The 13264-nt window shown below is 40.4% G+C and overlaps 1 protein-coding gene across 1 annotated transcript in view; it reads left to right on the top strand.

Moving 5' to 3' along the window:
* LOC114290278 (P-loop containing nucleoside triphosphate hydrolases superfamily protein) overlaps window positions 1-13264 on the top strand; it is a 77052-nt gene that overhangs the window by 38521 nt on the left and 25267 nt on the right. The window contains exon 17 of the mRNA XM_082921120.1: window positions 12328-12567. Coding sequence (XP_082777246.1) covers window positions 12328-12567 — 240 coding nt within the window. The remainder of the gene's footprint in view (window positions 1-12327; window positions 12568-13264) is intronic.

Raw genomic sequence — 13264 nt, 5'->3', positions numbered from 1 at the left:
CCCCACCATTATCAAAACGGATATTCCTAACAATTGTACAAAACTGAGTGTTAACCATTTGCAAAAATTGGACAAAAAATGGGAAACACGTCAGACTTACGATGAAGCAAATATACCCAAGTGCATCTAATGTGGTCATTAATAAAGGTGACATAATATCTATAGCTAGAAAAAGCAGGGACAGGAGTTGGACCCCAAATATCGGAATGTATAAGGTCAAAAACACTAGGGGCACGAGTCATATGAGGTATGTAATTGGTATGAGTATGTTTAGATAATTCACAAACCACACAATAAAACTTAAAACCTTTGTAGCCTTTATTTAATAAAGGAAAAAATTGACGTTAAATATTGAAAATTGACATGACCCATGCGTGCATGTCACAATTCTAAAGTTCGAACATTAAAAACACAAGATATAGAAGCAGACAAAACAGAAGCCTAAAAACTAGCTAAAGTAGAAGAAAGTTGGTCCAGTGGATCCCTAAAGTAGTAAAGTCCACGCTCATATCCTCTGTCAAAAATCCTCTTCGAACTCAGGTCCTGTAAGAGACACGAAGGAGGCAAGAAAATTAACAGAACAATTGAAGGTCTTGGCAAGCTGACTAATTGATAGTAGATTATATGCGAAATTAGGAACGTGCATAACAAAGAATACAGTAATATCTAGAGATAAAGACACTAGACTCGTATGATAAACAAAGGATAAAGTCCCATCAACAAGACAAACATATTGGTCTATAGTAGTAGAAACTGGAGATGAAAGAAAGGGAAAGTCACCCATTATATAATCATTAGCCCTAGAATCCAAAACCCATGAGGGACTAGTAGATTAAACATTAAAAGCAGTAGAAGTACTTGTAGCGAGAGTAGCAGTAGTAGAGGATGATGGGCCAGAAGAAGTAGTGATAAAAGTCCCAAGCTGAGTCTGAAGCTGGCCAATATGAGTCTGTAACTGCTGTAAAGTAGGGATACTAGGAGACCTAGAAGCAAGAGTGGCATCCACTAAAGCAGCAGTGCGAGGTGTGCTAGAACCACGAGGGTGAGAAGATCGTAACCTCAAACTCAGGACGAAATTTGAAGCAGTGAGCCTTGACATGATTAGGAGCCCCACAATGACGACAAGTAACTAAACTAGTAGAACCCCGAGAACCAGATGATGCATCACACGCAAGTTTGAAGCAAGTTTAAGCTAACTGTTTATGGGCTGCAAGTGGTAATCTATGAACAGAGGCAATAGGAAAAGAGAAAAGATGAAGAAGACTAGGAATCACTCATAGAATCCTTTAGGCATCACACCTAGGGTTGGGTTGCATCACACAAACCCTAAAGAGGCTCATAGCTCTGAAACTTGTATAAATTCTTATTGATTAACTTAGAAAATATGAAGAAGAAGAACTCCGAAAAATATGAGGAAGAAGGAATATATTTCTGTTATATTCAAAACTTCTTATCTTACAAGACCAAATGACACTCCTTATATAGGAGATATTACAAACATCATCATAACCCATTATATGCCACTTACATATTATATATTACCACTATCATATTCTATACATGCCACTATCTACCACCAACACCACTATCATATTCTATACATGCCACTATCTACAACCAACACCACTATCATATTCTATACACGAACACAATTTCCAGCACTCCCCCTCAAGCTGGTTTGAAGATATCTTCCATAGCCAGCTTGCTAGTCAGCTTATCAAATTGCTTCTTGTGTAGTCCCTTCGTTAGCACATCAGCTAATTGTTCACCTGTTGGAAGGTAGGTCATACAGATTATGCCAGCATTGATTTTCTCCTTGATGAAATGTTTATCCACTTCTATATGTTTTGTGCGATCATGTAGAACTGGATTATGAGCTATAGATATAGCTGCTTTGTTGTCACAATAGACCTTCATAGGTGTCGGGTGAGAAAGCTTTAATTCTTCAAGAATTCTTTTAATCCACATTACTTCACAGATTCCATGGGCAACAGCTCTGAACTCTGCTTCTGCACTACTTCTAGCTACCACATTCTGTTTTTTACTCCGCCATGTAACTAGGTTCCCACCTACAAAGGAGCAGTATCCGGATGTTGATCTCCTGTCTGTAACACTTCCTGCCCAGTCTGCATCTGTGTATACTTCAACTTGAAGATGTCCATGTTTCTTGAATAGTAAGCCTCTCCTTGGAGTTCCTTTCAAATATCTTAAGATCTTATAAACGGCCTCAAAGTGCTCTGCCCCTGGTGAGTGCATGAACTGACTTACCATGCTGACTGCAAAGGCAATATCAGGCCGCGTATGAGACAAGTAAATCAATTTCCCTACAAGTCGCTGATATTGTTCTCTCTCTTTGACTTCTTCAGCCTTAGCAGCTTGTAACTTCAAGTTAGGCTCGATCGGAGTCTCCGCCATCTTACAACCAAGCATACCTGTTTCTCCAAGGAGATCAAGAACATATTTTCTCTGATTAACGAATATACCTTCCTTGGATCTTGCAAATTCCATTCCGAGGAAATACTTGAGGGCTCCCAGATCCTTAATGTGAAATTCTTTTGCGAGTTTCTCTTTGAGAGCTGCTAACTCTGCTTCATCATTACCAGTTAAAATGATGTCATCAACATAAACAATCAAAATTGCAATTTTACTGTTTTTTGAATGTTTATAAAATATTGTGTGATCTGCTTGACTCTGCGAGAAGCCACAACTGATAACTGCCTTCCCAAAGCGTTCAAACCACGCTCTTGGTGATTGTTTGAGTCCGTATAATGACTTGTTCAATCTGCATACTCTGTCACTTCCAAGTCTCTGCTCAAATCCCGGCGGTAGGCTCATGAACACCTCCTCTTCAAGATCACCATTGAGAAATGCATTTTTAATGTCAAGTTGATGTAGAGGCCAATCTGAATTTACTGCAAGAGATAACAGTACTCTGATGGAATTTATTTTAGCAACAGGAGCAAACGTCTCCTGATAGTCGATCCCATAAGTTTGAGTGAAGCCTTTAGCTACCAGTCTCGCCTTGTATCTCTCAACGCTTCCATCTGCGTTACATTTTATCGTAAACACCCATTTACACCCAACTGTTTTCTTGTCTTTGGGTAGATCAACTATCTCCCAAGTACCACTTCTCCTTAAAGCATTCATCTCCTCCATGACTGCTAATTTCCAATTCGGATCATCCAATGCTTCCTGTATATTCTTTGGAACAAACAAGTGTGAAATCCTAGATGTGAAAGCTCTATGGTTTTTAGACAGTCTTTGATAGGAGAGGTAATTTGCAATAGGATGTTTAATGCAATTTCGGACACCTTTCCTAATTGCTATAGGTACATCAAGGTCGGAAATAGAAGGAATAGGATTACCTAAAATTTCGATGCCAGAACTCGGGTGGACATTCGGGTCATTAGGATGGACATTCGGGTCATTATTCCTCAGATGAAATCGCTTCCTAGTATAAACCTGAAGCTCAGGATTTATATCATTTTGTAGTACTTCTCTCCCTAAACAAGAATCTTCTTGACTAGGCACCATAGAACTTGGTTCTCCTAAGTGATCATTATCAGACAGATGTGGTTTTTGTGTAGGATAAATGACATTGGGGAGCGGGATAGAAATATCCCAAAAACGGTCTTCTACTCCACTTGTCTCCCCCTGAAGAGAAGTGTTGGGGAAATAGGATTTTGTTTCCACAAATGACACATCCATACTTACATGAAATTTCTTGTTTTGAGGATCGAAGCACTTATACCCCTTTTTGTTTGAGGAATAACCCAAAAAAACACATTTTATAGCACGGGGGTCAAGTTTTGAACGAAATTGACTGGGAACATGAACATAGGCAGTACATCCAAAAACTTTGGCGGGTAAATCAGAAAACAACCTCGTGTCAGGAAAAAAAGTTTTGAGACAATCAAAAGGTGTTTTGTATGTTAACACCTTTGTAGGCATCCTGTTTATCAAATAAGAGGCTGTTAAAATTGCTTCACCCCATAAATATTTAGGAACATGCATGTAAAACATTATAGCACGTGCTACTTCAAGTAGATGTTTATTTTTTCGTTCTGCAATGCCATTTTGTTGAGGGGTATCCCGACATGTAGATTGATGAAAAATCCCCTTTTTTTCCAAAAACTCACCCAACTGCTCATTGAAATATTCTGTTCCATTATCAGAATGTAAAATACCAATTTTGGTTTGAAATTGGTTTTCAATCATATTGTAAAAATTTGTGAATAAATTTTTCACGTCAGATTTTTTATTCATCAAATAAATCCAACATAAGCGGGTATGGTCATCAATAAATGTAACAAACCATCTTTTACCAGAAAGAGTAGTGATTTTAGAAGGGCCCCAAACATCACTATGAATCAAATAAAAAGGTTTTGAAGCCTGGTAAGGTTTTGGCAAATAAGTAGAGCGATGAAATTTTGCAAAAATGCAACTTTCACAATGAAAAGAAGAACAATCAATCCCTTTAAATAATTCTGGAAATAAATGTTTCAGATAAAGAAAACTAGGATGTCCTAGCCTATAGTGCCATAGTATTATTTTTTCTCGAACAGAGATTGAACTGGTACTATTAAAGCTCTGAGCTTTTTTATTACTAACAGGTACTTCATCAAAGTAGTAAAGACCTTCAAGCATCCTAGCACGCCCAATCATCATCCCCGAGTTCTGGTCCTGAAATTCACAATGGGATTCAAAAAATGTAACACGACAATTAGAATCCTTAGATAGTTTACTGACAGACAAAAGGTTACAGGCTAAGTTGGGGACGTGAAGAACAACATTGAGATTAATTTTCTCAGTTCGTTTAATAAATCCTTTTCCTGCAATAGGTGAAAAACTACCATCGGCTATTCTGATTTTGTCATGACCAGAACAAGGGAAATAGGTACTAAATAAATGGGAAAAACTAGTCATGTGATCGGAGGCACCGGAATCTATGATCCACGGAGAGAAGTTTAGGCAAGAGAAGGCTTTAGGATTTCTACCTGTTTGTGCCAACAAAACACTAGGAGTACCGGTTGAGGAGTTGGATTTTATCAGCTTTAAGAGTTGATCAATCTGCTCTTTGTTGAAGGGACCTGAATCGGCTTCATTAGCGGTAGGACAGCCACGATTCTTCTCTCCTTGTTTGCTGCTTTTCCAGTTGACAGGTTTGCCATGAATCCTCCAACACGTTTCGCGTGTATGGCGAGGCTTGTTGCAAAAATCACACCAGACCCGTGGCTTATCATCAAACCTGCGCTGGTAATTTGCAGCCTTGTTGGCCGCAGCATCGCTAATTAAAGCAGAAATTTCAATTGATTCACCATTACCTTTTTTCTTAAGCATGACGCTCCTTCGGCTCTCTTCCCTTCTGACTTCGGCAAATACTTCGCCAATGGATGGGAGAGGAGGTCTGCCAATAATTCTTCCTCGCACTTCATCGAACTCAATGTTGAGGCCGGCAAGAAACTTGTAAATACGGCTGTCTTCCACAGTTTTCTTGTGGTGGTTGCAGTCGTCAACCGATTTCCATTCGTATGTGTTGAAGATGTCAAGATCCTGCCACAACCTTTTCAACGAATTGAAATATTTGGTGACGGAATCATCTCCTTGACGAATCTCTCCCAACTTCAAAGTTAATTCGAAAACTTGAGATTGATTTCCTAGGTCAGAATACATCTGACTAACATTATCCCACAATTCTTGTGCAGTAGTATAGCACATGTAATTAGAGCTTATATCCTCCTCCATGGAATTGACCAACCATGTCATAACCATGGAGTTTTCAGCGTCCCAATTGTCGAACAGCGGATCATTAACAGCAGGAGCCTTCTTGTCACCAGTGATGTAACCGATCTTTCCTTGCCCACGGATATACATCCGGACAGATTGTGACCAGCGGAGAAAATTATCACCATTTAGGCGGATGGTGGTGATTTGGACAGAGTGAGAGTTGGACGTTTTCACCGGAATGGCAGCGGCAGGGGTTGAAGTGGTTCCGGACGTGACTTCCGACATGGCTATGACGGTTTTAGGGCTGTTGTGTTTTTTGTTGCTCTGATACCAACTTAGAAAATATGAAGAAGAAGAACTCCGAAAAATATGAGGAAGAAGGAATATATTTCTGTTATATTCAAAACTTCTTATCTTACAAGACCAAATGACACTCCTTATATAGGAGATATTACAAATATCATCATAACCCATTATATGCCACTTACATATTATATATTACCACTATCATATTCTATACATGCCACTATCTACCACCAACACCACTATCATATTCTATACATGCCACTATCTACAACCAACACCACTATCATATTCTATACACGAACACAATTTCCAGCAGATTATTTATTAGAAGCAATGGATTGCTTTATATTGGACTAGAAGACTTCCTTAACCAACTAGGACCAAAATAGGAAACTACTAAAACTACTATAAAATCTTTGACTTCTAAAACTTATTTAATATCAAATAAGACTCACAAACATATTAAACCAATACCAAGACCCATGGGTCAACCCAACGACCCTTTACTGAGACCCACTTCAGAAATTCAGCAAATTACAAAAATACCCTTAACCCTAAAACATAAATATAAATAGAGAAAAGACTCAAATTAATTTATTCAAGTTCCCAAGTGGGCCCGACATCATCCAACACATGCCAAATCAAAACTTGATCCTTAGAAGCATCTATGCTACGCCGTTTATAGACTAGTACTACGCTGCCACTTGTCTCCATCACCGGAGTTTACGGCAAGGGCCATATGGTCAGATAAGATAGGAGTCACTGGAGTAGTGGTAGGTTGAACCAGATGCCGGCGACACTCATCACTGTCAATGGTGGCGAAGGCCTCATAGAGGGATGGTATGGGTGATGTGTTTAAAATCTGAGTTCGAAGAGATTTAAACTCAGAGTTTAAACCCATCAAAAACTAGTAAATGTGCTGGAGGGCAAGGCGGACACGAGCGGCAACGTCTGCTGGTAACTCAGTCAAGGGATCATATTGAGCCAATTCCTCCCAACAAGCCTAAAGGTATCAAAGAACTCTGACACAGAGAAACCCAAAGCAGACTAGGAGGCACGAACAATGTCCAGCATGGGCACACACCTGAGACAAGGCACACCAAAGACTCGAAATCATGTCGCAATAGAGAAACATGTGCTAAATACGGTCCTCCATGAAGTTGAACATCCATCCCAGAATAGTGCAATTATCTATATCCCATTGGGCATGTGTAGGATCTGTCGCTGTAGGCTGGGTAGAAGATGAGAGCCAATGGGCCTTTTCCTTTCTCCCTAAATAGAGTTTAAGGGAGCGGCCCTAAGCAGTAAAATTATTCCCATTGAACACCACACTCGTAATATGGTGAACAAGAGTGTGATGAGAAAGAGAAAAATCAGAACTCACTGGGACAAGTTTTATGGGTACATCAAATGCAACAACAAGGGATAGATCAGTTATGGTGGGATAATAGGGGTTGAGAAATACATAAAGACACAGCGACACAGTCTAGAAAAAATTAAGAAGTTGGAAAAAACTCAACGGTTTATCCAAATAAATGCTACCGAATAAACTCGGTAGACCAAAGGAACAAAAGAGTAGAAAAAGGTGCTTAATACATTAGCACAACACCTAAGAAGAGAAAAAGAGGCCACAGACCACCCTAGAGGGGTAGCTGAAGCACTAAAGACCACCTGCTATAGCCTCGATAGGGGTAATAGAGGTAGGGGCTGTCGGGGGTTCTAGGTGAGTCGGGCAGGCTGGGCGAGTGAAAGAGAAAGGGTGGGTAGACTGTCGGAGGCTTAGGGAGAGATGAGGCTGTTGAAGGATGATACCAAAAAGAATGAAAAGAATTATTTGGCTTACCTATGAATGAGGTAGAAGCCATGATATATAATAGATTCATGGTATAATTTAGGAAATGATATTAACAAGGCACTAAATCAGTGATTGACAAAATTAGTGATTGACATAATCACGGATTGTATACACAATACTGTTAGAATTTACCATCACCTACCATCACTACCACCTCACCTACTCCACTAAACCTAACCCACTACACCACTACCACCACCTACTCCACTAAACCTAACCCACTACCACCATCCACTACACCTACATCTATATAAGGAATCATTTGTAATAGACATCAATAAGATATCAATCAATAATAATACATCAGTTATTTTTTACATGGTATCAGAGCAAGGTTAAGAAGCTAGTAATTCTGCTTCACCGGCGGGCGGCAACCTCGCCTTGGCCGCCCGCCGGACCTCTACACATGCCTTTTCTCTCTCTCTCTCGCTCTCCCTCCCAACTGCGACTGAAAATGGAGAACAAGGCAGAAGCAGAGCTCTCACCACCACCACCTCAAAACCCTGATACAGAACTATCAACAACAGCAACTTCCTTCGCCGCCGTCGAATCCTGCTTCATCCTCGGCGACGTCACCTACGGCGCTTGTTGCGTCGACGATCTCTCCGCCGCCGCACTCTCCGCCGACCTCCTCATTCACTACGGCCACAGCTGCCTCGTCCCCATTGACAACACTTCGATCCCTTGCCTCTATGTCTTCGTCGATATCAAAATCAATGTGAATCGCTTGATCGAAACAGTCCAGCTTAATTTCGATTCGTTTATCCACAAACAGATTGTTTTGGCCGGGACGATTCAGTTCGCGAATGCGATTCGGGCTGCGAAGCCTGACTTGGAAACCCTCGGGTTTAAAGTTTTTTTTTTTTTTCTGGGTTGTACTGCGCCGAGCGTATGTATAACGCCGCCGTTTGATCTCCACCGGGAGCCACTCATACCAGAAGACAAGACTCGAGCTGATGAAGAAGATGGCTGTGTACCAAGGAGGAGCCTATGAGCGCATGTTTAGGTTGCCTGTTTACAGGCAGAAGCATGAGGTCGAGAAGCACCTAAGCCGCTTGAACAAACCTCCCCTTAAAAGCATTAAGGGTCCAGATGGGGATATCATTGACTGTATACACATCTCTCATCAACCAGCTTTTGATCACCCATGCCTCAAAGCCCACTGATTGACTGTCCATCTGCAGACGTTTTTTATTTATATATTTAATCTGCCACACACTCCCACTTTCTATATTTTAATAAGATGAGTGCCTCACTTTTCCACCACTTTCTATATTTTAATAAGATGAGTGCCTCACTTTTCCACCGCACATACATCCATTTACCTTTTTTTTAAAAATCACTTTACCTTTCTTTATTTTTTCTCTTCCCTTTTCCAACCTTCTCCACTTGCCATAATGATGCTGTCCATGCCTTGGTTCATCTTCTTATTCTTATTACCAAAAAAAAAAAAAAAAAAAAAAACCAAGTTCCATATTTGCACAACACACCATATTTTATTCATATTGGGGATCAACCTCGATCACCATTTTACCAAAAAAAAAAAAAAAAAAAAAAAAAAAAAAACACACCCACACCCACAGTGGGTTTTTCTTCTCTACTCTGCTGCAGGTCTCTTCTTTTTGCCTCCGTCCTGGGCGGTCCTTGACGGTGCTGCCTCCGTGCTTCCTAGTCCACCGAGCACGTTCACTCCCCCCTGCTCCTCCACTACAGCATATGGAGGACCTCCAAAACGGAACATCACGGTGGCCTTCCGCTTCAGCTCCTTGTTTTCTGCCCTTAGCACGCTTATCTCTGCTCGCGCATCCTTATACATGCGTTGGAGCAGAGCCAGCTGGGAGTTTAAATGCTGCACCTCATTTGTCCTACTCTGCAGCCGGTTCGACAAGTTTGTGACCGCCGTCATGCTTTCCACACATGCCTTCAGAGTATACTGATTGGCCTCCACATCCGACTGCACTGCCATTCTTTGCTCCACCGACCGCATCGGAAAGTTCAACGGAGCAAACTCCGGGGCGCTTGGTTGAGGTTCCAGTGCCACCGCACCAGTTCTCTCTCTTGTTGACTCGTTGAGGTCGGGAAAGAGAGTGAGCAGACTCCGGGAAGATGAAGCCATTTTCTGGGCCACAGAGTGTTACAGAGTATCTCTCTCAAAAATCTCTCTCAGACAACAGAGTATTACAGAATATCTCTCTTCGAAATCTCTCTCAGAATATCTCTCGCAAGTTTTTTTGTCTCCGCCTCTGCCTCAGCCTTAGCCTCCGCTTATAAAGACCATGACGACAGGGCAGCCACGCGTATCGCGCGCCACTTGACGCCAAACGACAAACGGGCACGCCAACCAAGACACTCACGTGCCTCGCCATCATGTCCGGCGCACTTTTTGATAAATTGGGCACGCCTTTTGATGGCACGCCTTTTTAAAAATATTGAGCGCACCTTTTGAGGATGCGATTTTTTAAGGGGTCCGACAAGACTCTGTAAACTGTCCCGACATAGATTCCGGTTAGTTTCTACAAGGGTCCGACAAGACTCTGTAAACTGTCCCGACATAGATTCCGGTTAGTTTCTACACGGGTCCGACAAGACTCTGTAAACTGTCCCGACATTGATTCCGGTTAGTTTCTACAAGGGTCCAGCAAGACTCCGTAAACTGTCACCACAACTGTCACAATAGTGTCTGCTACAACGGTCCGACATGACCCCGTAAACTGTCTTCTACACCGGTCCGACATGACCCCATAAACTGTCTTCTACAACGGTCCGACATGACCCCCTAAACTGTCCTCTACATGGTTATGACACCCCCATACAGTGTCCTCTATCCCGTTATGACACCACCATACAGTGTCTTCACCAATGGTCTGACACGACCATACAGTGTCTCCTATCCTTTTTTATTTTTATGTATTTTCTTGTTTTGTTCCTCTCTTCAAACTCAAGTTGGTTAGTTTCTATCCTCCTTGAGTTTGCGGGGGGCTGTTAGAATTTACCATCACCTACCATCACTACCACCTCACCTACTCCACTAAACCTAACCCACTACACCACTACCACCACCTACTCCACTAAACCTAACCCACTACCACCATCCACTACACCTACATCTATATAAGGAATCATTTGTAATAGACATCAATAAGATATCAATCAATAATAATACATCAGTTATTTTTTACAAATACTAAAAATAAAAAGATTCTATATACTCTAATTCCTATATTCAACAAGTCATATCCAAGCAATATTAGACAAATTGTTGTAGGCTAACTAATGGCTAGGAGGCAAGGTCCCTTTTGATGAGAAATCCGGAGCATCGTGATTCGTGACAAAGGGCTTCCGCCTTACACACTGAAGATTGGATTGCCTAAAGGCAAAGGGAATCTCGTCCATTAAAGGGGACTTCAGACAAGATGTTGGCTTACTTTTGAGGGAATACTTAATGAATTCCATAATGGGATTGCAAGGATCAAATGGAATTTATTGATCTTGAAGTTCCCAAGTGAGAGAACAATGATGTGTATTTGATAGAAAATTCCAAAGGTAAGGAAATAATAATTGAAAGGCCATGTAAAAATGGGTTTTACCAAAAGAAAAGCTTCCTATTGATCCCTTACCACTGATTTTTTGATGAAGTTAGACTAGATTGATTTTGTTGATGTTGAGGAATTTTTTTGCAAATTCAATCCATGCCTGGTGAATCCCGTCAACAACTTGGGAATCAAGATTGGTTGGATTTGAAAGAAAATAAAGCAACAAGCTTATTCGAAGTACTTGATTCGCTGGCGTAGACGAGTTCAATACTTAAAAGGGAACTAAAGATCAGGTTCTTTTTCTTAAGCGAGGAGAGTGATACGGAACATAGAGCTTAATGTTCATGCTTGTGTGCAGCAACTTTGGCAAGGAAGCTTATTTACAATTTTAAAATTTTATGTCCCTGGTATTTTTATTTATTTGATTTATTAATATTTTAAGGATTCTAGCTTTCTTTTTCTATTAGGGTTTTTACCTTATACATAAAGATGTTTGGCATGGTATTATTCAGAGTTGATTAATAAGATTGATAACGTTTATGTGATTAGGGTTGTAGCTGTTGTGTTTTTCCTCTCTCACCTTCCTGTGTTCTTCCGTTCTTCCCTTTCTTTTTCTCTCTCTGTTCTACGTCAAATTGCCTTCGACTTTAATGTAATTTTCACTCTTCATTTGCACCAAACAATTCAAGAGTTTGAACTAAAGGATTTGGTGAAAGGTAAATTCTGGTAAGATGACTTTATTTTCAGGATATTCTTGTTCATAAAAAATTAAAAGTGATTATTATTTTTTTCTTCACTTGCTCCATAATATAGGTAGTCACTTTCTATTGCAAAAGGCGAATTAATTTTTTTATGACCTCACTCATCAAAATGTATCAATTTTCAATAGATCACTCTATTTTGCAGAAGCCTGAGAATCTGGTTGGCTTATCACCTGGTAGTGAGAGTGGGAGTTCTGCAAGTGGGTCACCAGCATCCCGTCCAAAACCATCGCAAAATAGAGTCATGTTTACTGATAATAAAGATGTAAGGAGAAAATCAATTAGTAGGAGGGGGGATGAACCTTCGGCCGTTGACTCTCTTCCGGAAAGAACCCAAGCTGGCGACTTGTTTAGTGCTACAGTTGGAGGTCGTCATCTACTGCCGGTGAGAGACTGCTTCATGGTCTGTGTACTAGTAGTTAATTAATGCCTACTGCATGGAGCTAATTATGCAAAAAGAAGCCAAGCAGCTAATTTGTTTGTTTGTTTGTTTTTTATTATTTTTTATGTCTTGTGTTTGTACTTTGATTTTTTGATAGACTACATTTTTTCATGTGAGCTTTCTTCTCATTTGAACTCCACTGATGATATTTTTTTTAAGCTCATTACCATTAGCGCTGAATACACAACATGCCATTCACATACTTTTATTTTATTCTGGCCAGTCCTTCACATGGTGTTTTTACTTTCTTAGAACAGTTTGTCCCTTTTCTTTTTCGTCTGGCAGTTATTTCCTGCTTTCATGATTATTCGGCTGCTATTTCTCTATGAACATGTTTAGCAGCAATACGGTGGGGATGTTTCCTATGTTTGTTCTCCAAGCATTCATATTTGATCACAATACCTTTCGGGAAAAGCACAAGGTAAATTCTCATTTGGGGTGAGAATTATGAAGTTACATGAATTTCAGAACCTATAATTATTTCTTAGCTGTCAACTGGTAACAGGTGGAGAGGGTTTTGGTCCTCTTTTCAATATTTAGTTACATGGAATAGTATGATGCTATAAGGGAGATGGTGATACTAAGGGGGTACTGTGATGGTTGCAGGTTGTTTTATATTAATGAGAGTTTGTTCTGTTAG

Source organism: Camellia sinensis, chromosome 3 (assembly GCF_055761805.1).
Source record: "Camellia sinensis isolate YWXY chromosome 3, ASM5576180v1, whole genome shotgun sequence".
Classification (NCBI taxonomy): Eukaryota; Viridiplantae; Streptophyta; class Magnoliopsida; order Ericales; family Theaceae; genus Camellia; species Camellia sinensis.
The sequence above is the reverse complement of the archived record's forward strand: the minus strand, read 5'-3'. Positions and strand labels throughout refer to the sequence as shown.